Source organism: Ascoidea rubescens (assembly GCF_001661345.1).
Source record: "Ascoidea rubescens DSM 1968 unplaced genomic scaffold ASCRUscaffold_2, whole genome shotgun sequence".
Classification (NCBI taxonomy): Eukaryota; Fungi; Ascomycota; class Saccharomycetes; order Ascoideales; family Ascoideaceae; genus Ascoidea; species Ascoidea rubescens.
In genome coordinates, this window is record NW_017962914.1 from 1,144,060 (window position 1) to 1,168,169 (window position 24,110).

General features: G+C 33.8%; 10 protein-coding genes across 10 annotated transcripts; 3 read left to right on the forward strand and 7 right to left on the reverse strand.

The window, feature by feature from the left end:
- Positions 1-12: 12 nt before the first annotated feature.
- Positions 13-2,282, reverse strand: ASCRUDRAFT_74491 (uncharacterized protein). The gene has a single exon (XM_020192707.1). It carries the CDS (start codon positions 1,810-1,812, stop codon positions 319-321), a length of 1,494 nt encoding a protein of 497 aa, XP_020049404.1. The 5' UTR covers positions 1,813-2,282; the 3' UTR covers positions 13-318.
- Positions 1,981-2,568, reverse strand: ASCRUDRAFT_127092 (uncharacterized protein). The gene has a single exon (XM_020188968.1). It carries the CDS (start codon positions 2,512-2,514, stop codon positions 2,149-2,151), a length of 366 nt encoding a protein of 121 aa, XP_020049405.1. The 5' UTR covers positions 2,515-2,568; the 3' UTR covers positions 1,981-2,148.
- Positions 2,569-3,479: 911 nt separating this feature from the next.
- ASCRUDRAFT_74492 (cell wall synthesis KRE9KNH1) lies at positions 3,480-4,616 on the reverse strand. The gene has a single exon (XM_020192708.1). It carries the CDS (start codon positions 4,562-4,564, stop codon positions 3,707-3,709), a length of 858 nt encoding a protein of 285 aa, XP_020049406.1. The 5' UTR covers positions 4,565-4,616; the 3' UTR covers positions 3,480-3,706.
- CAP1 (Cap1p) lies at positions 4,585-5,971 on the forward strand. The gene has a single exon (XM_020192709.1). It carries the CDS (start codon positions 4,786-4,788, stop codon positions 5,881-5,883), a length of 1,098 nt encoding a protein of 365 aa, XP_020049407.1. The 5' UTR covers positions 4,585-4,785; the 3' UTR covers positions 5,884-5,971.
- Positions 5,972-6,061: 90 nt separating this feature from the next.
- On the forward strand, positions 6,062-9,778 carry RAD1 (ssDNA endodeoxyribonuclease RAD1; the record flags this gene model as incomplete). Its single annotated transcript, XM_020190281.1, has 4 exons — positions 6,062-7,306; positions 7,355-7,927; positions 8,039-8,265; positions 8,536-9,778. The coding sequence occupies 4 exons, from the start codon at positions 6,062-6,064 to the stop codon at positions 9,776-9,778; spliced, it is 3,288 nt and encodes a 1,095-aa protein (XP_020049408.1).
- Positions 9,779-10,105: 327 nt separating this feature from the next.
- ASCRUDRAFT_68873 (uncharacterized protein) lies at positions 10,106-11,200 on the forward strand (the record flags this gene model as incomplete). The annotated part of the gene is made up of 1 exon (XM_020191589.1): positions 10,106-11,200. One exon carries the CDS (start codon positions 10,106-10,108, stop codon positions 11,198-11,200), a length of 1,095 nt encoding a protein of 364 aa, XP_020049409.1.
- Positions 11,201-11,388: 188 nt separating this feature from the next.
- On the reverse strand, positions 11,389-15,612 carry ASCRUDRAFT_68874 (uncharacterized protein; the record flags this gene model as incomplete). Its single annotated transcript, XM_020191590.1, has 1 exon — positions 11,389-15,612. The coding sequence occupies one exon, from the start codon at positions 15,610-15,612 to the stop codon at positions 11,389-11,391; it is 4,224 nt and encodes a 1,407-aa protein (XP_020049410.1).
- A 482-nt stretch (positions 15,613-16,094) lies between these two features.
- On the reverse strand, positions 16,095-18,280 carry MET12 (methylenetetrahydrofolate reductase (NAD(P)H) MET12; the record flags this gene model as incomplete). The annotated part of the gene is made up of 4 exons (XM_020190321.1): positions 16,095-17,035; positions 17,096-17,773; positions 17,822-18,116; positions 18,194-18,280. 4 exons carry the CDS (start codon positions 18,278-18,280, stop codon positions 16,095-16,097), a joined length of 2,001 nt encoding a protein of 666 aa, XP_020049411.1.
- Positions 18,281-18,458: 178 nt separating this feature from the next.
- On the reverse strand, positions 18,459-22,448 carry SIP3 (Sip3p; the record flags this gene model as incomplete). Its single annotated transcript, XM_020190268.1, has 3 exons — positions 18,459-19,743; positions 19,837-20,947; positions 21,005-22,448. The coding sequence occupies 3 exons, from the start codon at positions 22,446-22,448 to the stop codon at positions 18,459-18,461; spliced, it is 3,840 nt and encodes a 1,279-aa protein (XP_020049412.1).
- Positions 22,449-22,604: 156 nt separating this feature from the next.
- On the reverse strand, positions 22,605-23,999 carry ASCRUDRAFT_127184 (uncharacterized protein). Its single transcript, XM_020188969.1, has one exon. The coding sequence runs from the start codon at positions 23,857-23,859 to the stop codon at positions 22,762-22,764; it is 1,098 nt and encodes a 365-aa protein (XP_020049413.1). The 5' UTR covers positions 23,860-23,999; the 3' UTR covers positions 22,605-22,761.
- Positions 24,000-24,110: the final 111 nt, after the last annotated feature.

Genomic DNA, 24,110 nt, shown 5'->3' on the forward strand with positions numbered 1-24,110 from the left:
TTAAAAGTGCGAGGTAGTAGGAAGGAAACAAAAGGAAACAAAAGTAATGATAAGTAGAATTCAAAAGAAAACAGATAGATACAAATGCAATTTATGAATTGAAGAACTGAAGATTGTTATTAAACAATTTGTGAGAGTAAAAAGCGTAAAAAAAAAAAAATCAAAAAAAAATTGGACAATAGAGGAGAAAAGTCATTAAAACTTAAATGTGATTTTAAGTGATGAAGGAATTTACAAAGACAATGATATTATTAATAAGGAAATAAGGTAAAATAAAATACTAATAAACGATGATATAGTATGATATTATTGTGGAAATTATTTTGAGATAAAACTTAGATCCACTTTTTCGATATTGACAATGCCTTCACCTAATTTTTTTAGATGGTTAAATAGTTGGCCATTGTTGTATAAATGTAGTAAATGTCTTGTGTTGCCGATTGGTTTGCCTGCAATGACTATACCAGGCAAGATATTTTCATCTGGGTTTAGGTTGAGGTTTAGATCGTTAAGGTCGTTATCATTTTTGTCGATAATTTTGTTATTTGAGAGTAGTTTGTTGTATAGATTGTTGATATAAGATGATAGTTCTTTGTAATGAGGATGTTTATCTAGTGATACATATGTTGGAACGGGAGTTATTTGGAAGTTTGTTTGAATTATTTTTAGTAGATCGATTGAGTTTTTGTTGTCTTGGGAGATTTTGTTGCTGTTAGATAGGAGGATTGAAGGATGTGATTCTGATTTATCAGAGGTATCAGTTGAAATTGAGTTTTCGTTGGTGTTTTTAGAGTCGTTATCGAGAATTGTTTTTGAATTAGGATCGTGAGTATTGTCATAGATATTATCGTAGATATTGGTGTGAATATTATTGTGAATATTATTGTGAATATTGTCGTAGGCAATATTCGGATCCTTTTTCAATTCGTTAATGTAATCTTTGATTGAGTCCTTTATAGAGTCTTTATCAGCGATGTTTGATAGCGAAGATAAAGAGGAAGTCGAAGAAGAAATAATTTGAGAAGAGGTGTGTTGGTCTGAGATAGTTAGGGTGTTTGTGATTGGAATATTGGGGTTATCCCAGGTGAAGATTATCATTGGAGATAAGGCAACGATTGCTTTGAATTCCTCGGCAGGATCGAAGGGTTTGCCCTTTATTGGGTAATCGATATTGTCGAAGGGGATATCAGATTTTGAGTCAGAGTTTTGAATATCAAAGGCCTGGGAGGAAGAGGTTGATTGGTAAGAATGGGGAGGGTCATTTGATAGTTTTTGATAGTTTGTGTTATCAGAGGAGATTATTATCTCGTTATTTTCGTCGTTTAGGTTGTTTAGGTTGTTTAAGTTGTTATTGATGTTGATTTTTTTATCTAGACTGTTGTTGAATAGATTTTTATTGAATAGTTTATTGTTTAAATTATTGACGTTTTTACAGAGGATGAGTATTAGGTTGAAGGAGATTATGAAGAAGAAGATGAAAAAAACAGATAGGATTAGTAGTAATAGAAGATTGATTAGCTGGTTTTTATTTGGATCAATGAAATTGTAGAATTTTCTTTTTAGGGTTATTAGGGTGAGATTTGAGTAGGATTTTAAGTGTTTTGATTTTTTGATTTTAAGGTCGTTATTTAGATTTGAATTTGGGTTGAGTCGCTGGTTGTTTGAATTGTTTAGCATTCCAGATTCAATATCAATTTGAAAGGAGGATAAATTGAGTTTTTCATTGCTGGTATTAATCATAGTGTGGTCCAATGAGTTTCTGTTGTTGGTGGTATTAATATTATTGGTATTGGTGTTGCTGTTATTGATCATTTTATAAAATTTGAGCCAAAAAAACCAAAAAAAAAACCAAAAACCAAAAACACAAAGAAGATGAAGAAAAGAAAACGGGTATTATATTTATATTTATAAATATCGATATATGTCGGTCTGTATTTATATTGTTATTTATAGTTGGCTTTTGTATTAAGAGTTGTATCAATGGAAGAAGTTGGTAAAAAAATTGAACCTGATAAAGGGATATAGCGAGGTGAATTAGGTCTAAGACAGAGAGCTGTTTTAGGACAGACAGCTGAATCAAATAGTGCAGTTTTCAACACGAATAGAAGGATAAAGTGATAAAATGATGAAAAAGGTGATTGATATTATTTAAAAATAGTTGGTGTGATAGAATCCAAGTCCAGGCTTTGAAGAAGGTTTGGCAGATGGAGTAGAAACAGGCCTTGCGGGAAACAGAGGAGAACAGAGCAGAGAAGACAGCAACACGGGAAGCAGAAGAAGCACAGACAGCTCAAGCAGCAGAAGCAGCAGAAGCAGCAGAAGCAGAAGAAGCAGAAGAAGTGGCAACCGAAGAAGAAGACAGCGGCACAGGAAGCACAGCCGGAAGCACAAGCCCCGGCTCAGCCCCGGCCCAGACCCGACCCGACCCTGCGCCTTCACGCACGTGTTTGTACACGGGACCAAAAGCCGCGCCGCATTTCGCAGCGAGGGAATGCGGTTCAGTGCGGTGTGCATGTGCGTGTTTTTGCAGCATAACCGCGCTGCTGGGTTGGTCCAGGCCAACGGACGTACTCCTGTTTACACGGCTGCTTCGAAGACGTGTAACTGCTGTCACCAATGGCAGGGTTTTCAATTTGCCTTACTCTTCTTCTGATCCTTCTTCTTTTGATCCTTCTTATTCTTCTCGTCAGCGCTTAGTCCATCTCTCTCAGTATCTCGCAATGGTATGGTGTCCAATCTCTTTGAAATGTCTGTAGGAGTTTGCAGCCAGCGTAGTACTAACTAGCCTTTGCTTTCCTTTCAGTCTGGTGGTCATTATCCTTTTCCAAAAGTATGTTTTGCACTCGATAGAGAAGCGTAGTTTCCCTTTCAGCTCATATACTAATTTTGTGTTACTAGCATGTCTGGTCTCCCGCTGGTGGATGGTGGCATACGCCCAAAAATTACAGAATGAATGGTCTAATCATTGGTGTATCATGTCTAGCTATCTTAACTTGGGGACATTTTTACAGTAAAGAAAATGAGTTCTATGCTCAACTACAGTATTCTGAAGATACTATTAAAAAGTGGAATGATGCTGCCGCTGATAGACTCAAATAAATACATTATCTATTCAGTCACTCAATAAATTATAATTCATATTCGCTGTTTCAATCAATTATCGTGTATCAATGAGTTTATTCGTTTTCCTATCTTTTTCAAATTTCCTGGCAATGGGTTTTTCTTATCTGTATTCATTTACTTGTGTATTTTTTCATTTGATAGTTTGTAATGTTTATTAAACTTTAAAATATAACTGACATCTCAATTATAATGTTTGTATGTCTGCATATCTGTATGTCTGTATAATGGGTTGTGATATGATATGATATGATATGATATTCTATACTATACATTTGTAATAAATAAGTAATTAAATAAATAATAAATAAAGAACTAAAAGATAAAGATAAAGATAAAGATAATATAAATAATGATAACGGTAATGGTAATAATAATAATAATAATAATAATAATAATAATAATAATGATACTGATACTGATACTGATAACAATAAGATAGAATAAGATAAGATAATAATAATCTTTATAGCCAGTTTGATACTGAAAAATTCAAAAAAAAATAATTCCAATATAATAAGCTATAATCTTTTTTATCTTCATCATTTTCATCATTTTTATCATTTTTATCACAAAATCTATCCACTCAATAAAGATCGTCAAACCATCTCTTCTTCAATGTATTGGTATCCATTTTGCTTGGGGACACCAACTTAAAATTCGCACTGTACCAACCCCCATTTTCACTTGGATATGGTGCATATGACGCATAATTAAAATACGATGTTCTGGAATACGACCACCCAGGAGTAATTGTCGAATAAACCACCGGCGATGGTTGAACCGTGGAGTAGTATGTAACTGCACTGGTTGGAAATTTTCTTCTCCATGTTGTAGCTGTCACTGTTGATCCTGGCTGGGTTTGCATTGGAGCAAATCTGGTTCTACCTGTTTGCAAGGTGTAGGTGATCTTGAATGAAGCAGATGTATCAACTGCTTCTGTTTCAACTGTGGTCTCAGTGTCAGTGTCAGTGTCAGTGCCAGCAAACGAATATTGCGCTGAGGGTGAATCGTCAGTAAGTGCACCAGTCGATTCCAATGTGCCTGTCATACCACTCAATCTAAATCTTTTGGTATAATGAATCGAATACCCAGTAGAATATAAAGCATAAACTTGGATATAGTAAACACCACTGCTGACAAGTGACGAATCGATTGAACAAGTGTATGTGTTTGAGGTTGTCGAAACACTCGCTGCAATAACCGAAATAGCTGTGATATCTGAGTTACGACCTGTGCATAATGTGAAAGTGTAACTTGTAACTTCATCCACTGAAGGATCACCACCAGAATCAACCCATGCTACATCCACATTCACAACTCCACCAGAAGCAGTAAATGTTTGGCTAGCCACTGGCTTTGAGAGCGAAACATCACCATTGGAAAAGTGAAAGAAAAACTGAACAAAGGTCAAAAGTGTTAATACAAAAAACACAGGCTGCATGTTCAATAACTATGCTTAAAAGAATGGCTCCCACAGAAAAAAAAGACTCGACTGTATCGACAAAGAAGAAAAAGCAGAAGAAGAAAACATCCAAGAAGCAAAACCCCAAATCCTCTCTTAAAACAGCAAATGTCAAGCGGTTCCACAGCCGTGGATCGTTAAAAATAGAAGTAAGCATAAGCCCCGCATAATTCTGACGTAGCATGCATCAAACACACGTGATGCGCCTTATTGCAGCGGTGGCATTTCCTTCTCAGAAGCAGAGACAGCAGAAGCAGCAAAAGCAGCAGAGAAAGAGAAGCAACAACAGCAACAGAAGCACAATTACCATGGCTGACGATTTCCAAATCATCTCGGACGACTTTATCAACGACGCCCCTCCTGGTGAGACTGCCAACGTCGTCAACGACCTTGCTGCCATTGTCGACAACAAAGACATCACCTCCCAGCTCCACCAATCGATATTGGCTTCCATTCTCAGCAGCAGCTCAATTAACTTCAAGATCATCTTCTACAGTGGCTCCAACTTGATTTTATCCAAGTTCAACTACGACGAGACCACAAACCAGTTTTTCGATTACAACATCAACAAGTCCTTCGACGTCAATTTAATCTCCAACAGAATCCTAAATGTTGACAATAATTTGAGCTCTACTTTGCCATATGACTTGAAAAATCTAAACAAGTCACTAGCAAGCTACATCAACCAACACTATCCCTCTGTTGTTAAGAAAAATATGGCTTATGCTATCTTTCCCATCGATAATGACCACAGTTACACTCAACTATTCGACAAAGAATTTAATAACCAGTTCAGCAAAGAATTTGAAAACACTCCAGTCCCTCGCAACAACACAATCACCGATGATTTAACCGATGGAAACGATGATGAAAGCAATGAAAACGATCTCAACATCCACCAAGATGCTGACCACTATGATAAGTTCATCATAATAATTCTCAATAACAAATTTAACCCATCCAATTTTTGGAATGGAAGTTGGTCCTCTTACTACGTTTACTCAAATTCAATGCAAAAACTATTCGGTAAAATCTCAATCGACATTCATTACTACGAAGATGGCAATGTCAGATTAAAGACTTTCAAAACATTGAACCAATCAAATGTCTCAAAGATTAATATCATCAACTCAATCAATGCCTTTGAAAATAACTTTCAAAATTTCTTGAGCCTAAAATTCTTGAAGTTGAATCAAAATGGTTTTAAATCTCTTAGAAGACAATTGCCTGTAACCAGAAGCAAAATTCAATGGGGAAAGGGTTATGCCTTGGGTAAAAGTGTTGTTATTAACGATTAATCTATATACAACAATTACATAATTATAAATATAATTCATAAGTATAATTTATAAAATATAATAGATCCACACCACTGGTCCCTTTTTCTCATCTCTTTATGATTTCATCTTTTTTTTTTAAAACTCACTTTTTTTTTATTTGTCATTATATATCCCAATTATCTTACCGATTAACTAAATGGCATCAATTGATTCGATTCCAAAGGATACCTCAAAGGCTTCTGATCCAATTGATGCTCCTCTTTTTGTAAATGATAGCGATCATGACATTGGTGAAAATGAAAATGAAAACGAAAATGAAAACCAAAACCAAATTAAGGAAACCACTGCACTAAAAAACAATAGCACCCAAATTGAAAACGAAATTGAAAATGAAATTAACCTATTTTCAAAGATTCATCAGGAAATACCTTTGCTTCAAAAACCTCCTAATGATGACACTCAACCAGAAATTCCTTCCACTTCTAAAAAGTCAATCGAGGTTTCCTCAACTTTACCCTTAAAATTCCAACAAAGAATACTAGAAGATTTATTGGTCAACGATGCTTTATTAATTTTAGGAAAAGGCTTGGGCATTGAATCAATAACTGCTAATTTATTACATATATTAAGTGTCCCTCAATCAAAGCAAAAAAAAAGCCTAGTAATCCTATTAAATGCAAATGATTATGAAAACGAAAAAATTGCTCAAGAGTTAATCGAATTATCTTGGATAGATTTCCTAAATAATGAATCAAATGATACTACTACTACTACTACTACTAATAATAATAATAATAATGAAAACAGAATTCTCTCAAATCTCTCTTCAAGCTTCAAAATCATAAGTGGTGAATCGATTACTGTAAATAAAAGAAAAAAAATCTATCTAAATGGAGGCATAATCTCTGCCACTTCAAGAATTTTCGTTGTTGATTTATTATCTGAAATAATTGATCCAAATTTAATAACTGGCCTAATTTTCTTACACCCTGAAACAATCTCTGAAATTTCAAATGAATCATTTATTATCAATTTATACCACTCAAAGAATAAATGGGGCTTTATAAAGGCTTTATGTGATTCTCCCAGATATTTGTTAAATACAGGTTTAAATGATAAAACAGGTGGAAATCTAAACCCTTTGCAAATTATGCTAAGAAACATGAATTTAAAAAAATGTTTACTATGGCCCAGATTTCATGTAGAAGTTTCAAAATCTCTCAATTTAATAAATAGAAAAAATAAGAATTTTAAAAAGGGGAAAAAACATTTTATTACTCAATCACAAAATGAAATAGAAAAAGAAAAGGAAAATGAGAAATTTGGCTATATAACTGAAATTAAAATTGAAATGACAGAGTCAATGAAACAAATCCAGGTTGCTATTCTATCTTGTATAGAGGCCTGTGTTAATGAAATTAAGAGACATAATCCAACTCTAGTTGCTGATAGCGATTTATTCAATCAAACAGAGATTCAAAATGAAAAGACTGCAATTTCTTTAAAAGAAGACCAAATTGCTTTATTTTTAGACGATTTCTTTTTATCAAGATTACATGGGCTCTTTGATACAAATTGGCATAGAATATCATGGACTAGTAAACGATTGATTTTGGACCTAAGAGTTTTGAGAGGGTTATTAGAGTCTTTAATTAATGATGATTGTGTAGATTTTTATTCAAATTTCAAAATGATTATAAACGAGGATAAATCTAATGCAGGCTCATCATTTAATTATAAAGGATCTCTTTGGTTAACATTAGATGAAGCTATTAGAATTGATAGTTTTGCTAAAAAAAGAGTGTTTGAAATCATCAATGACCCCTTTAGTGATTCCAACGATGCAAAATCTTATTTGTTAGAGGAATTGCCCAAATGGGAGCAGCTAGCAATTGTTTTGGATGATATATTCACAGAAAGATCATTACATCCTAATTCTTCTACGAATCAAGGCCCAACTTTAGTAATGTGTTCGAGAAGATCATATCGCCAAATTAAAAAATTTCTTTCAACAATGAAAAGGTTTAAAGGTTTTGATGATGATTCTTCGGGATACGATAAAGTTATTTACACAGGAAGACGGTTGCTTCTTAGCAAGTTTTATGATTTTATCAATTGGCAAAACAGTGGTGGTTATGAAATATCATCAAGAATCCCTGAGGCGGCGATAGAGCAAGAAATAGAACAGAATAAAGCCGTTGAAAGATTTAATTCAAGTGGTTTTGAAAGAAATCAAGTTAATAATAATAATAGCAACAATAGTAGTAATAATTTGGATGTCTCGCAGACGTTTAATAAAAAATTACAACCTACAAGTAAGAGAAGGAGAACTCGTGGAGGCAGTTATATTGCTCAAGTTGAAAGATTGCATACTGCTAGTGATGTCAGCTCAAAAAACATGTCAATTGTTAAAGATAATATAAATTCTGAGATAATGGAAAATATTCAAAGTCAAGTTGAGGGTGTGAAAGATCGAAAGAGAAAACTTTCTGATGATCTTAATGTTATTGATACAATAGAAAATGAGTCAGATGTTGAAGAATTGGACGCTTTTAATGAAAATTATAACTTAACATCTTTACTTCTTGATATGATATCAAATTTCAATGATGGCCAGTTAAGTAGCGAATATATTGATAATAGTGATGATGAGACATCTGTAAGAGAAAGAGATGATTTAGAAATTATTGAAAGTGTGGACAATATAAATGACCAAGGTGGTTTCTTTAAAAGAGAAAAAACCAACACTATTGATGATTTTGAATATCTTGAAAGAGGTGAACAAGTTTTTGTTCAGTATTTTGATGAGAATACTGATGAACTGCTACTACAAGAGTTATTGCCATCATATGTTGTGATGTATGAGCCCAATTTGTCCTTCTTCAGAAGATTAGAAGTTCATCAAGCTATTTATAAAGCGACCAATCCCGTAAAGACTTTTTTGTTGTATTACCAGAATTCCACCGAAGAACAACGTCATTTAACAAGAATACGGAAGGAAAAGGAGTCATTTATGAAGCTAATTAAAGAAAAGGCTTCATTAGGTAAAGAATTTGAAACTGAGAATGATAGCAGAAGAAAATTTGAAATCAAGAAAACCGAGGTGACTTTAAATACCAGAGTTGCTGGTGGAGCTGGATCTAGAGCATTCAAAAACCCAGATGAAAAAAGCGTTGTTATAGTCGATATGAGAGAGTTTAATTCTGCGTTGCCAAATTTGCTATACAGAATTGGGTTGAAAGTAATACCCTGCCAAATCACAGTTGGGGACTACATTCTTTCGCCAAAGATTTGTGTCGAGAGAAAATCGATACCAGACTTAACTGGGTCATTGAAAAATGGAAGGTTATACCAGCAATGTGAGCAGATGTTCAGATACTATGAAACTGTGATATTGCTAATTGAGTTTTCGGAAAAGCAGAGCTTTTCAATGGAACCCTTTGCTGAATATCACTCAAGAAGCAGTCTTTCTGGATCACAGAACACGAATCCCCAGAGCTCGAAGAAAATGATCAGCCAAATCCAGATCAAGCTATCGATGCTCTTGTTGGCATTTCCCAAGTTGAAAATCATCTGGTCGCCATCACCCTACAAAACAGCAGAGATTATTGTCGAGTTGAAGGCCAAACAGAAAGAACCAGACATCGACCAGGCCATCAACGCAGGATTGGATCCCATCATGAAGCAGAGCATGAGCAGCGACATGACCTCGGTCCAGATCAATGACAGTGCTGTGGACGTCTTGAGGTGCATTCCAGGAGTGACTGCAGCCAACCTCTACTCAGTCATCAGAAAGGTGAAGAATCTCCAGGAATTGGTGCTGTTGAAGCAGGAGGAGCTCGCAGAGTTGGTGGGAAAAGAAGCTGCTCACCAGGCCTATTCCTTCATCCACCAGAAGATGGACAGTGGTTAGGGGGCCTTCCCGAGCCCATTTCCGGCTGCTGGGCACGTTCGTCGTTGCGGAGATCGGAGCAGGTGTTTGTGCGGGTGCTTGTGCACGTTGTAAGGGCGCCGATCGCGGAGTTACGAAAACACAGGATTTCGCGCGAACTGCAGCAGACGAAAAGGGAAAGTCTTCCAAGGAGCCCACTCCAAAACAACTCGATAGAGAAGGCTCTCACTCCATCGCTATTAGATGAGCATCAGAGTGGAAATCTCCAGCAGAATTGGAAACTGTTTAAAGAACTAGCTTGGATTTTCCAGATTACTGTTGCTTTTGCCATATTTCATCAGATGTAAAATGTCAAAGAATCCTCCCCTCGACAAGTACATTTTCAAGTTCCAGATGCAGGCTCCCCCTAACAAAATTAGATCAAAAAAATACAAATCCATCGACGACGAACTACTCCAGAACTCAAACGACATCTTTTCGTCTCTTGCTGGTGTTGGTGTCAATCCACAAAACTCGTTGCTCTACACCTCTCCTGCTGATGCTACATCCAGCTTGATAGAAAACTTAACCAATGACTCAATTCACTCCAACAACAACTCTTCTCTCGTCAAACGTCGCAAAACAATCCGAAAAAAAGAGCCAGAAACAGTGTGTGGTCGTTGCAAGAAACAAATATACGCCAATGAAACAAGATACAAATGCGTTTTTTGTCAGTCAAAGAACAAAGATGGCCTTTTCTTGCAAGTAAGTGGTTATGCCATACACAAAAGAACCTCATTTTGTGGCCATTTATATGAAAACCACAGAGATAAAGTTGGTGTTATATTAAAGTTTTGCAACAATTGCGAGCCTGATTTTGATGAGTATATAAAGCCCAAATACAACTATTTTTCTTCTAACACTAACATGAACATCATTACCAATAAGGAAAACCTTTCAGACCCCCACAGTCCAAGCCAAGGGACTCAATTAACTGACTTGAATCATGAAAATCATGAAAATCACGAAAATCATGAAAATCATGAAAATGAAATAAATCAAGAAAATGAAATAAATCAAGAAAATGAAATAAATCAAGAAAATGAAATAAATCAAGAAAATGAAATAAATCAAGAAAATGAAATAAACCAAGTGGTCCAAGTGGATCAAACAAATCTCAACGATCTGTTCGACGAAGATGAAGATGCACAAATTATAATTGATAACCAGAAAATTAAACTAACTATCCTAACAGAACAGAACAATAAACTCAAAATGGAAATTGATTCCCTAAGAAAAGAATTTCAACAGTATAAAAATGCAAATGAAAACATCACTAAATTTCAACTACAAACTCAAAAAAGATTGGATGAAAAAGAGAAGGAAACTGACACTCTAAAAAAATTGCTTTACATTTACTACAAAAACCAATTCGATCCGAATTTACCCAACTGCAATCTATAGTATTCATTAAAACTTAATCAAAAGAAAAGAAAAGAAAAGAAAAGAAAAAGGAATATAAAAAGAAAAGAAAAAAGAAAAGAAAAAAAAATGTTCTAATTTAAATTAATAAATAATTTATACTCGTAGATCTTATCATTATACTGATTACTATTTACCACTATTTTACACACCTACTGTTTTTTAATCCCTTAATTCAACTCAACATCTTCACATAAAATTGAATCAACCCTTTTCATCAATTCGTATAATCTCACTGACTCATTTGTTATTTCAGCATCAACCGGCTTAGATAATGTACACAAAATGTTTTCTGTTGATGGAGTTATTTTGGAAATATACATGATTTCTATCAATTCTGTTTTACTATTATTTAGCTCAGAATATTCAATTGCTTTTTCAATCAATATGTTAACCAATCCAATAGCTCTTGAAGAAAATAAAGTCAAATAGTTAGATTTGGGATCCATCGATGAAATAACCAAGTTAAAGCCAAATCGCAAAACATTTGGCACAAAACAACTATCTTTAGTCAACCATTTCAATGCCAAATTCTGATTGATTTTGCTAGGATCCGTTGGTATCATGTTGCATATCAATTGTGCAGCAAGCAATGCCTGCAATGATACTGATATCGAGTCCTGTCCAATTGACCCTGATGATAACGGAACCACAGATATCACATACAAAAACATATTTTCCAAAAGTTTTCCATTCGTTAAATTATTGGATTTTGTATATAATTTTAATAGTCCAATAGTTTCATCAAATGAATCTTTGTACTGATGCATTGTTGATTTAAAAAAAAATTCATCGTCCAGATTATCATCCAGTACACAATTGCATGTTAAAATAGCCTTGAATAAACTCTTATTTGGTGGATCTATCACTGCTAACTTTGTAAATAAGTCAACACCGTAGGCTTGATATTTTTGAATTTCTGCGATAGAAGAGGGCAAAAACGATTTTAAAGGATCTTTGTCTAATTTCTCAGAAAATTCATATCCACATCCAAACGAAAAAACTAAAATTATAATAAGAAATGCTTCTTTGAAACTTCGTAATTTTAATAAAAACGAAATATTATTAAATAATAATAACGAGTCCTTCAAAAATGCCAACTTTCTTCTGGAAAATATAAACGATGAAGATTTCGTGAAAACTGAAAATATAAGTTTAAACAAAAAATCCTTAAAGCACTCGTTTTCAGCAAGCGAAATTTGATTATCTTCGGTAAAAGAAATATTTCTTAAAAACATTGATATGGTTGTCAATTGATCAAGCAACAAAACTTTGGGGTTTTCGGCAGATTTGGTATGAATTTTGCTAAATACTTCTTCACTTTCTTTCTTGCATGAAAAAAGCATTTCCATATAGGATGGTGTTGTAAAACTCAAGTTTTCCAGTAACGAGATAGAAGAATCATATTCATAAAAAACCTCATCTAGACTCACAACAGAAGAATTGGATGATGATTTAGGTTCACTGAATGTATCCATAATGTCAATATCATTAACGCTATCATCTTTATCTATAACATGAAAACTATCTTCAAAAGAGTTGGATGGTATTGGATCACCTGTAAAAGAATCAACTTCTATTATCAAATTATGGCTTTGATTTTTATTTTTAACGTATTTGTTAAATACATCATCAATATTTGAAGAATATGAAGCATAACTATTAATATTTTCAACATCAAACTCCTTTTTTTCAAAACCAATCTCTTTGTTTAGTACTTCATCTCCATCATGAATCAACCTATACAAGATTTTCAAGCCAAACATGCAAATTATGTCTAAGAATTCTCCGCATTGATTTAAAGGAATCGAAATGGAATTGTCAGCAGACAAAACTAACAATGTGTTTAAAGCATTATTGATTTCGGATAAGGAATTGGACATTAAAGACATTGATAAAGCATGTATGCTAACCGTTCCTAATTCAGGAGCAAATAAGAAAACTGGTTTTGAATTGTCAATTTTTTCTCCAATCTGAGTGATCTTTTCCAAACGATAACCTCCAAATGATTTAGGATCAAGAATACGAACGATGGGTTCATATTTTCGGAGGTAAAGTGGTGGTAATTGTTCTGAAGAAGGCTGAGAAAAGGAATTAGCTGAATTTTTTTGATTATTTGAAAGAGCAGCAACAGGTTGGATTGGTTGTTGAAATGTAGTCTTTGGTACATTATTAATATTGACATTGTTTTTAGCTACATTACCATTTATAGAAGAATTTGGTATGTTGTTTTTAAACATATTGCTATTGACTGCAGCAGGACTACTGGAAGTTAAATTTTGATGATTAGATTGCAATGTCTGTTGGGAAATAGGCTGTTTTTCTTGTTTTAATACAAGATTATTGTTTACGTTATTCACTATGGAAGCAGATGGAGTCGCAGGTATAGTTGGTAAGGATGATTTTGTAGCCAATAGTGGAGTATGAACAGCAGAAGATGGTCGAGGAGTCGATATCACACTACTAGGTACAGGGCTATTTCTTATCGACAGGTTTCCTAATTGTTGCGAAAATTGATGAGATGTATTGAGATTAATGCTTTGAGATTGAGGGGTCTGACCTATGTTTGGACTACTAGATTGGTTAGGTGTTTGTTGTTGCTGGTTGGGTAGTATCTGTTTCTGCTGATGCTTCTGTTGATCCTTTTGCTGCTGTTGTAATTGTTGTAATTGTTGTTGATATGCTTGCAGAAAATTTTGCTTTCTAATTTTTAGATCGTTTTTTCCTTCTGGACTCTTGGAATATTTTTCAAAGGGAAAAAGATATTCAGCATAAATTTGAGCTAATCGAGGACCGCTGTTTGGAAGACCAACCAGGTTACTGATATTTTCCCAAATTTTAGATTTTTCTGGATTCATTTCAATTTTTTCATAACCTTCAAATTTTTGAACACATACATATAAGAAGAAAAAATTTAAACGTTTATCATTGATTAAGGGAGCCTCCATTATTGGGTTACCAGTTCTTCTTGTAAAATCAATAAAAGTTTGCATAAATAGGTCCATTTGAAATTTTTTTGCGTTTTGTCTTTGCCAAATGATATTTTGATGTGATAAAGTTGGTTGAGATTGTGAGTTTAGAGGAAATTTTTGATTTTGTGGTAATTGTGATGTCTGGTTTGGTTGAGGTTGTTGATGTGATTGAATTTGAGAGGCTTGAAGGTTTTGAGGAGACTGAGCTAAAGAATGAGATTGAGAATTATTTTTTTGCTGATTTTGTATAAAATTTTGATTTTGAATTTGGTTTTGATTTTGATTTTGATTTTGAATTTGGTTCTGATTTTGGATATTTAATTTATTTTGAGTCTGATTTAGATTTAGATTTTGGTTTAGGTTTTGATTTTGGTTTTGGTTTTGGTGTTGGTTTTGATTTTGGTTTTGATTTTGATTGATATTCTGATTGATATTTTGACTCATATTCTGATTTAAATTTTGATTTATATTTTGATTTAAATTTTGATTTATATTTTGATTTTGATTCTGAGTTTGAGGTTGGTTTTGAAGTTGGTTTTGATTTTGATATTGTTGTTGGATTTGAGAAACAAAATTGGGTTGTTGTTCTTTTACCATATTTGTCAAAGGAGGGCGAGAGTTTGAAACAGAAAATTGGTTATTTGGTTCTTTATTGATAATTTTGTTATTTTGATCATTATTATTATTATTATTATTATTATTATTATTATTATTATTATTATTATTATTATTATTAGAGTTTTTAATTGCAACGTTGTCTAAAGTTTGTTTTTGAATGGAAGCTAGATTAGATTGAATTTTTTGTTGTAAAAGAAGTTGATTATTAACCAAGGGAGATTGAGCAGAAGAATTTGAAATTGATGGGGTTGAATTTTGAGATCTCTTTGGAGCAGGAGAAGCAACAACCAGAGCAGAACCTGGAATTGCTTGAGGTGGTAAATGTATATTTGAATTTTGCTGTTGATTTACTACTGGCTGGACTCGTGGAGCCTGTTGGATCTGTTGAATTTGCTGGATTTGTTGGATTTGTTGAGTTTGTGGGTTGATGGGTACTTGTGGTTGCTGATTCTGCTGTTGTTGTTGATTTTGCTGTTGTTGCTGATTCTGTTGAAATTGGGGCTGTTGAGGAATTTGAGGCTGCTGAGGCTGTTGGGGAATTTGATTTTGTTGTTGTTGTTGTTGAAAACGAAGAGCAGCAGTTTGCTGGATCTGCATTTGGGTTTGAAAATGCAATTTCTGGATGAATTGAGGATCTGAAAGAAGCTGTGGATTTTGCTGCTGCACTTGCAACAATCTCTTCTGCATAATTAGATTAAACATCTGTTGCTGCTGAAGAGCCATTTGGGTAAACTGGGGCATTCCCAGGGCCAGCTGGTTTGGAGGAGAGATGTTCTGTGTGTTCTGGGTGTTCATGTTGGGCATGGCGTTGTTGTTGATGGCGTTCCCATTGCTGAGACTGTTGTTGGGGTTGTTGAAGTTCATCATCGAGCCATTTATCTGCTGAAAGTGGTGAAAGTGGTGAAGATGCTGAAGTTATCTCTTTTCTTTTCTCAGACACCAAAAAAGCAGAAAACGAGATCACGTGTTTTTTTACTGAAGCAGTTGCGAGAGGATTGTGCTGGATCTGCTGCTCGTGTGGACACCAGCAAGAGAGATGCAGGTGTTTTCAGAAGCAGAGGAAGCAGGAGAAGCAGCTTCCTTTAGTTTGCAAGTGCAAAGCTCTGGAGACTTGAAAGGTTTTTTGTCGAAAAGCCTCCTTTCAAAAAGAACAACGCGCTGGTATGCAATGTAAACGCGTATGTGCATGTGTGTGCATGAGGCAGCATTTGGCATTATTTGATATTTATTTATTTATTGATTTAATATCCAACAATTGCATGAAAAATGTATATATTTGTCCATTTCTACTCTAGCAACAAGTCCCACAAAGCATTTTCCTCAGAAAAGTCGTTGTGGAAGATTTGCACCAAGTAGTAGCTATCATACATGCTTCTTATCAATTTGAAACTGTTCATGGCTCTGGTTTTGTCTTGGTCGCTTTTGCTGTTTTTACCACTGACTAGATACAAATTGCTCCATTCCAAAAGAATCTTGTACAACTCGTCCTTCCAGACCTTAAAACTTTCTTCCTCCAACAACGTAGTTTGTATGATCTCTCTGTTGGGAAAAACGCCCCAAGTCACTGCCGAGCTTCTATTATGTTCTGGTAAATTGGTTTCATAGAAATCTCCCTTGTGGTTTGTTACATAATATCCAACCAATTCTTCTTGTGAAATTTCCTTAGTGGTGATCTTGGGTTTCAACACATTTTCCCAGTCATCTTTAGACACTAAAATTTCAATAAACGATTTTTGATACACAAATCCATTTCTAGGCCCCCATCCAATTATTTTGTCATACGAGTTGCAACCGTTAATACTTGGTTGCGATGCTATCGATAACCATCCCTTTGAATTGATTTCAATGAGAAACTCTTGAATCAATAGTGTTTCTGGGTTAATTTCTAAATCTGAAAATGGTAAATACTTGATTTTTTTCAAAAGATAGTTGATGAATATTTTTGAAAGCTCTTGAATATTCTGCGGAAAGCCCCACAATTCAATCAATGGATTTTTAATTCCTATGGGTATCTTAATTGATGGCCCATATCCATCAATTTCACCATATGCTGGCGATCTGGAATCCCCAAATCTACCATTAGGAAACTCATCCCATGTTGCTTCTTTACCCAATGTTCCCGACCCTGCTGAAATTTCTAAAATAGTTTTGGGCGTTAATCTATATGAAAAGATCGACTTTCTTGGATCATTGGCAATCTCTTTTCTATTGTTAATTAAATTCTCGTCTTCAATTTCATCATCTCCTTCTATGACTCTATTTTCATTTGACAAATTAATACTGCCACGATGTTTTCTAAATTTCAAAACATTACTGTTATCAGCAGTATTGTTATTGTCATCAATAATGTTGTTGTTATTATTACTTATAAATTCTTCGTCTTCATCTTCGAAATTTATAATGAAACTTGAAGTTAAATATCGGCAATTTGTAACTATTTTGGCAATAGATTTTTCCAAATTTAATGTGTAAAAATGAATACCCCTTGATTTTATCTTATTGCCAGAAAAACTGTTGTAAAGATTGTTGATAATATCAATTAGGATTTCGTTTCCGATTTTTTTAACTTGATTATCGTCATTAATAATATCCTTGGAAAATCTATTCAAATAGAACTTTGGAATTGATGCGTGAGATAACTTTGACGCCCTGTTAAATGAACTGAATGAGTTGATTGGCATTAACGCTGGAATTATTGGAATGCCTTTTATTTCTTCAATCTTGATAATCTCCTTCTCCCATTCAAGATACTTGTTATAATCGTAAAACAACTGAGTTATAATAAAGTCTCCTCCTGCTTTGATCTTGTCTACTAAATATGGAATGTCTTTATGGTAATCTTGATCTGAAGCATACGACCCATCAACATGCCCCTCAGGATACGCTGCCACACCAATACAAAAATAGTCTTCATACTTCTCCTTGATGTATTTAATCAAATCAATTGCATAGTTGAATTCGTATTCTTCAGCTTTTTCCTCAGTTTGAGGACTATACAAATTGCCCAGATTACTCTCGCTATCCTCCTTGTACAAATGCTCATCGCTTCGTGGAGGATCGCCTCTTAGAGCTAATATATTTCGAATGCCAGCCTTCTTAGCTTTTAACAAAGCATCATCGATGATTCTCTTGTTGGTGTTTGTGCAAGTCAAATGTAAACATGTAGTTAATTTAAGCACCTTTTGGCAATATGCTGCTAACTCCAAGGACTTTTCAGCTGTTGATCCTCCAGCTCCCCATGTAATATTAACAAACAATGGATTCAAAACCGACAAACGTTCAATACGAGCCAACAAATTTTTCAATCCCTAAGATGATCATCAAATATTAGTTAGAAACTAAAAAGAAAACTGAAAAGAACTGAAACCCAGCACCAAACACTTACGGCTTCTGTTTTGGGAGGAAAGAATTCCAACGAAATAAACGAATCGTCTAGATTCAAATTGTTTATCTTGTCTACAATCAACGACATTGTCTACAAAGTGCTGCGAGAGTTGGTCAAGAGAAAACGAGTCTATTTGCTGGAAATCGAGCTTTTATATAGATCGAAAAGCAAGTTAAAGCTGGTGAGTAATAGCGGAAGCCTCAACAGCCACAGTGGGGCACTACATGAGGCACAATGGCGATGGTGGTGAAGATGCTGCTGCTGCTCACAAGAGATGTGAGTAGCTCTGTTCAAGCTTGCAGCTGGAGCAGTACCTGAGAAGCTCTTCCTTCCCGGGGAATATCTCTGAAACATTTCCCATCTCTGGCAAGTCGACGAGGTTCTCCACCATCCTCTGGACTGTGTTGCATCTGCTGTTTTCGCTGAGCAACCAGTTCTTCCACTCACTGATGGCAAGCTCCTTCTCGATCTTGGTCAACACCCTCAAGTTTGTCACTAATTCGTTTCGTCGAATCGCAATCTCGTTCAAACTGTTCTTGTACTTTTCCGAGACCTGCAAAGCATTCAAGTCCTCGTAGTACTCTTGCTGGAAGGACTGTCTATCCAATGTGTACTTTTCGTAGTTCAAAACATACGATGCCCTTTCAAATCTCTTGAAACAACGCGACTCCTCCATCCCATTTTCATCCACCAAGGTCCCTCTTATGCTTGAACCCACAAGCTGCTCCATATCCTTAAGATAAATGGCTCTTTGCATTAGCTCTCCGGATTTTAGCGACATGAGAGAATTGTCCCCATTCATGAAATTGTTAGTAGCCTTTGAGTATTTATTGACAAAGTTCTCCGATCTTCTAACGTCCCAGTAGTTGTTCACTATCTCCACAAACGAGAAAAGATTTAAAAGCCCAGAGATTGCTAGTAAAAACAACAAAAACTTATTCATGCTTAGCAACTCGTAAAGTCTGCATAGGATCCCTAGTATGAACTTCGAAGACTTAATAATATTATTCAACAAATTAATCGTAATTATATTCAATGCAATCTTAATCGTCAACAAAAATTCAAGGTGTAACATATCAGTTTTCTGAATTGAGTAATCGTTGATATTCTCTTGATCCAAATATTTTTTAGAATCGTCCAAGGACATTCTACTGATTTGTCCATATAACTTTATAGCTTTATTGATTTTCCCATGGGTCCCTATTTTACTAATAGACCGATCAATAAATCTTGAATATCTATTAACTTCCCCATTCTTAGCAAGAGGATAAATGAAATCTCGAATAGCATAATAAAATGGCGATTTAGAAACAATTCCTCGGTCCAAAAGGTCCATTTTCGAATAAACCAATAATTCTGAATTATCTTCATCGATTTTTTTTATAATGATTTTACCCTTAATAGACATGGGATCACCAAAGGGCAACATTGAATATGACCGGTGATCACCAATACAATAATACTCATTCTCAATGAATTTCTCAATCGTTTGAACAACTTTTAATGTTCCAATTTTAATTCCCGATGTCTCATTGTTTATAAACTCCTGCCTGATAAAGTTTTTACTATTGGTCGATAAATCAAAAAAAGAAACTCTTTTAAATATACAATCTTCTTTCTTTTGAGAATCTTGAAATGTCAACCAATATGATCTGTTGTTTGAAAAATTAAAATTTGAACTAATCAATGTTAAAACGTCCTTTAACATTGTTGAATTGTCTCCACAAATAACATGCATCAATGCCTTTGCTGGAAGTGGCACCGATCTACCTAGTAATAACTGATACAGCTCATCTCTAAAATCGGTCTTTAAAAGGTTCAAGTACTTTAGTTTAAAGGCATTATTCAAAGGAACATTGATAATGGAAGGGATAAAAGTAGCATTCTTATTTGAGCTACTGCTATATCGTTTTATAGATCCGACATTGGAAATTGAAGAATTGAAATTCAGATTTAACTTTCTTTTTGTGTTAAAAGTTCGAACTGCATTGCATTTGGCTCTGATATTTTCTAGTTCAATAATCATTTCTTTAAGTTTCAACGGTCTTTCGCTGGTTTTGTTGTTGATTAATAATTCCAATCCATTTTTAATATACAAACTGTCGTCTAGGAAAATTCGCGATCTTAAACTCAATCCTGTTTCTCCATAAAGACTAATTACATCCCAGTCTTTTGTGTTGTCCACACTTCTTTCAACTGCAATAAAACTGTTCAAATCCTTTTTCAGTAACGAAATGAAACATAACGAGTTCATATAAAAATATAAATAGTCAAGTGTAACAAAACATCTGCCTGATAACTCTTGTCTGGAATTTGGTGACCAAATACACCTGAATGCTAAAAGAACGTAGTCATTTTTAGGAACTGCTGATTGAAAAAGAGTCTTTAATTGAATATCAAATTTCTTCAAGTAAGGAGGATAAAATGGAGGATAAAGAGCATTCGCGTTGGAATTGTTCAAGTAATTGTTACCAGAATAAATTGATGAAGTATCATTTAATTTTAAAATTGTAGTCGACAAAGAGGAATAAGATATTGACGATTCCTTTGAATTGGAAGATTGTTGAGACGTGGAAGCATTTGAGCTTTGTAATGTATTGTTTGTCAAATCAATTAAGTGATATAAACCCCAATTGACACTACCCCATATATTTGCAGTTATAGCAGTTGGAATTATAGTTGGCATTAAAAATGAGTGAGCTATAATGGCTTGTTTACACATTCTGGTGGTTATTGGAATATTTAAACAAGGTTCTTGAAAGGCACCATCAACTGAATAATGAATATCACCAAAATTTAAATCATCAGAACTATTTAAATTTGGGTTTCTAATTTGTTTTGAAGTATTATAATTATCAACCAATTTTGATAGTGAAACCGATTGAAAAAAATTTCCTGGGTTGTTGATATCAGCAATTCTTGAACTTGTTAGCAATAAATCTGTTGAAGTTGTTGTAGTTGAAGCAAATTCAAATAATGAAGGAGGATATCTACCCAAGGCAGTATTGGCTTTATCCTTTTTATTTTGATTGATCATGATGCATCTTTTTTTTTCACTTGCAAAGACTTTTAGCCAACTTTTAAGATCATTTGCAGATTCAGCTTGAAAAATTACAGTCATGTTATCAGTTGTTCTAATTTCAAAACAAAATCTTCTATCTTCTTCGGTGCAAAACCTTACAGTACATAATAAGACACCTATTTTATCAGTCTCTTGAACAAAATTTTTAGATGGAGATAAAGATAGTAAGCCAAAGATACCATTTTTGATGAAACCCCATTTTCTAATCCAAATCTGTCTTGAAGGCTTACCTACAAGGGATTTCATGAAGATCCAGCCATGCTTTTCATAAATTGGTTCTCTAAGGTTGTCAGTAAGATTTTGAGGAGTTAGTAATGAGGGATCATGGTCTTGTAGTTCCTTTGAGGGAGAGAATTGAAGAATTGCTTTGTCTTCGATTTCTTTGCTTGAAATGATCATATCATTATACAACAATTTATTTGAGTTATCGATTGAAGTCGACCAAGCCTGCAATCTTTTAAATTGATAATGAATAAATTCAGAATCATCGTCAACTAGGAAATTAATATTTTTCATTGAGAATATTTTTAGCCAAAATTTCGAGGTTAAATTAACGATTAATTTATCCAAAGAGGATCTGATGTTGGTTATGGAGATTGATAATTCTAAAGAGGCTCTTAGGTAACTTTTTTTAACTTCACATAGTTGGAAAGCATCTTCCATCAATACCTGGGGATCTTTTGTCTTTGATTGAGAAGCATATCTTGATAAATATAAATCGTATTTAGACTGAATTAATTCAAAATTTTTCCTAATTTCTCTGTAGGACACCAATTCGTTTTTATTAAATTCGAAGATTAAATCTATGGGAAAGATTGAATTAACATTCAAGACATTTAAACAGCTTAACCAGATTTTGTTTAGCCCTTCTTTAGTTAATTTAAAGGAATTGATAGTGTAATCTTGGTCTACTAAACCATTTGTTATAAAGCTTGGGTCGAGAAAAGTTATTAGAGTTGAGGAGTAGTTGTAAAAGTCCAAATATATTTGAGAGTATTTTTTGATATATTTGACCAAAGCATCAAACCAATGGTCTACTTGGTCAATTTGCTGGTTAAAATGGTTAACCGAAGCTCTAAAAGATGGAGAATCTAGAGCAGCTTCCTTGAAGGAAACAGAGATTAGCTTTAGGAGTTTTGGAGATGAGGTGTGTTTTTTAATAGGATTTGACATTTATCATGGTATTATATGAGAGTGGGTACAAGCGATTTCAAGAGGAGTAAATACGATGGTTGGAGTTGCAATAGTTGTGATAGATATGGTATCGAAGATAGTTATTTGAGATAGCAATTACGTGTGGATAAACTAACTCCATAAGGTTCCGATGGAAAGATGAGGAAGGAGAAGAAGAGACGAAGTGGGAATGGGAATGGAAAACAATGGCAATATATACATAAGAAATGAACAGAAGTGAACAGAATTGGTTTGAGAATAAAGAAAAGGTTATATAAGAAGAATGGATTTAATTGGCAACGAGAGAAAGAGGCTATAGATGGGAAAAGTCGTAGTTGTTGAATGTGTTGTTAAGGTTATTTTGGCTGTTGTTGCTGAAGGTATTTACGTTGGAAAATTGGTTTTGATTGCTGTTTGAAGCAAAGAGACTGTTGTTTGTGTTCAAGTCTATATTTCGAAGAGGAAAAGAGGATTCGATTGGGTTGATTGGGTTGGAGTTGGATAGGTTTGGGGATTCGAGAGAGTAAGTGTGAGGAAGAGAAGTTGTTGAAGAGTTTCTTGAATGGGTTGAACTGTTTAGGTTGTTTAGGGAATTATTGTGGATTATTATGCTATTGTTGATGGCGTTGTTGATGTTATTGATGTTGATGTTGTTCAATAGATTTTGTTGGATTAGAATGGTCTTTTCTTCGAAATATGACAAGTTGTAAAAGTATTTGAAACAAAGCTGCTTTAACAAGGGTAAATTGTGGTAGTTGTTTGATTTAAAGTGGTCAATGAAAGAGATTATATGAGATAGTGAAATTTTATCATTATTATTATTATTATTATTGTTATTATTATTATCTTGATTGGTGTTATTGATATCATTTAAAATGGAGATTGGATTTAAATTTAGAAAAGAGGATAATAAGAAAGAGATATAATTCTGATCCAAGAAAAATTGAAGATCATTAATTTGATTTATATCGCTATTATTGTTATTGTTGTTATCGTCATTATTGCCATTATCATTATCATTATTATTATTATTATTAGTAATATTGATGTGGTTGTTGTAATTATAATGATTGTTAATGTTAATGTTATTATGGTAATTGTAATTTAATAAGATAACTTTCAAATCATTTTGGTTTAAAGGATGATTATGAACGTTTTTATTATTGATAGTTATGAGATAATAGTAGCCATTTTTTTGGTTTAGAAAAATTTTGATTTGAACATTGCAATTGTGGTTTTTTTTAACTGAGTAAGAGCAGGAAAAGTATTTGATGGTGAACGATTGGTTGTGAGATTTTTCGATGAATATGCAATTATTTAAATAAGAGTAGTCGAATTTAACATAATCTCTTGCTTGTAAATATGAGCTGAATCTTTTTGAAAATGGGTATAAGATTAGTTTGTTTTCCATTATAAATGTGCTGATTGAGAATGTAATAGTTTGTATGTGATTTTTTTATTATTTTTTATTATTTTTTATTATTTTTCATTATTTTTTATTATTTTTTATTATTTTTCATTATTTTTCATTATTTTTCATCATTTTATATTATTCACATTATTCACATTAGTTCATATTTCATATGATTGGTATTATTTATATTTTGTAGTGATTCAAATGTAAAAGCTTAATTGGTGGAATAAAGTTATATGGGTGTGAAT

Coding starts and splice junctions, on each gene's coding strand:
- ASCRUDRAFT_74491 (XM_020192707.1), bottom strand. CDS start 1,812: ATGATCAATAACAGCAACACCAATACCAATAATATTAATACCACCAAC.
- ASCRUDRAFT_127092 (XM_020188968.1), bottom strand. CDS start 2,514: ATGCACACCGCACTGAACCGCATTCCCTCGCTGCGAAATGCGGCGCGG.
- ASCRUDRAFT_74492 (XM_020192708.1), bottom strand. CDS start 4,564: ATGCAGCCTGTGTTTTTTGTATTAACACTTTTGACCTTTGTTCAGTTT.
- CAP1 (XM_020192709.1), top strand. CDS start 4,786: ATGCGCCTTATTGCAGCGGTGGCATTTCCTTCTCAGAAGCAGAGACAG.
- ASCRUDRAFT_127184 (XM_020188969.1), bottom strand. CDS start 23,859: ATGGAAAACAAACTAATCTTATACCCATTTTCAAAAAGATTCAGCTCA.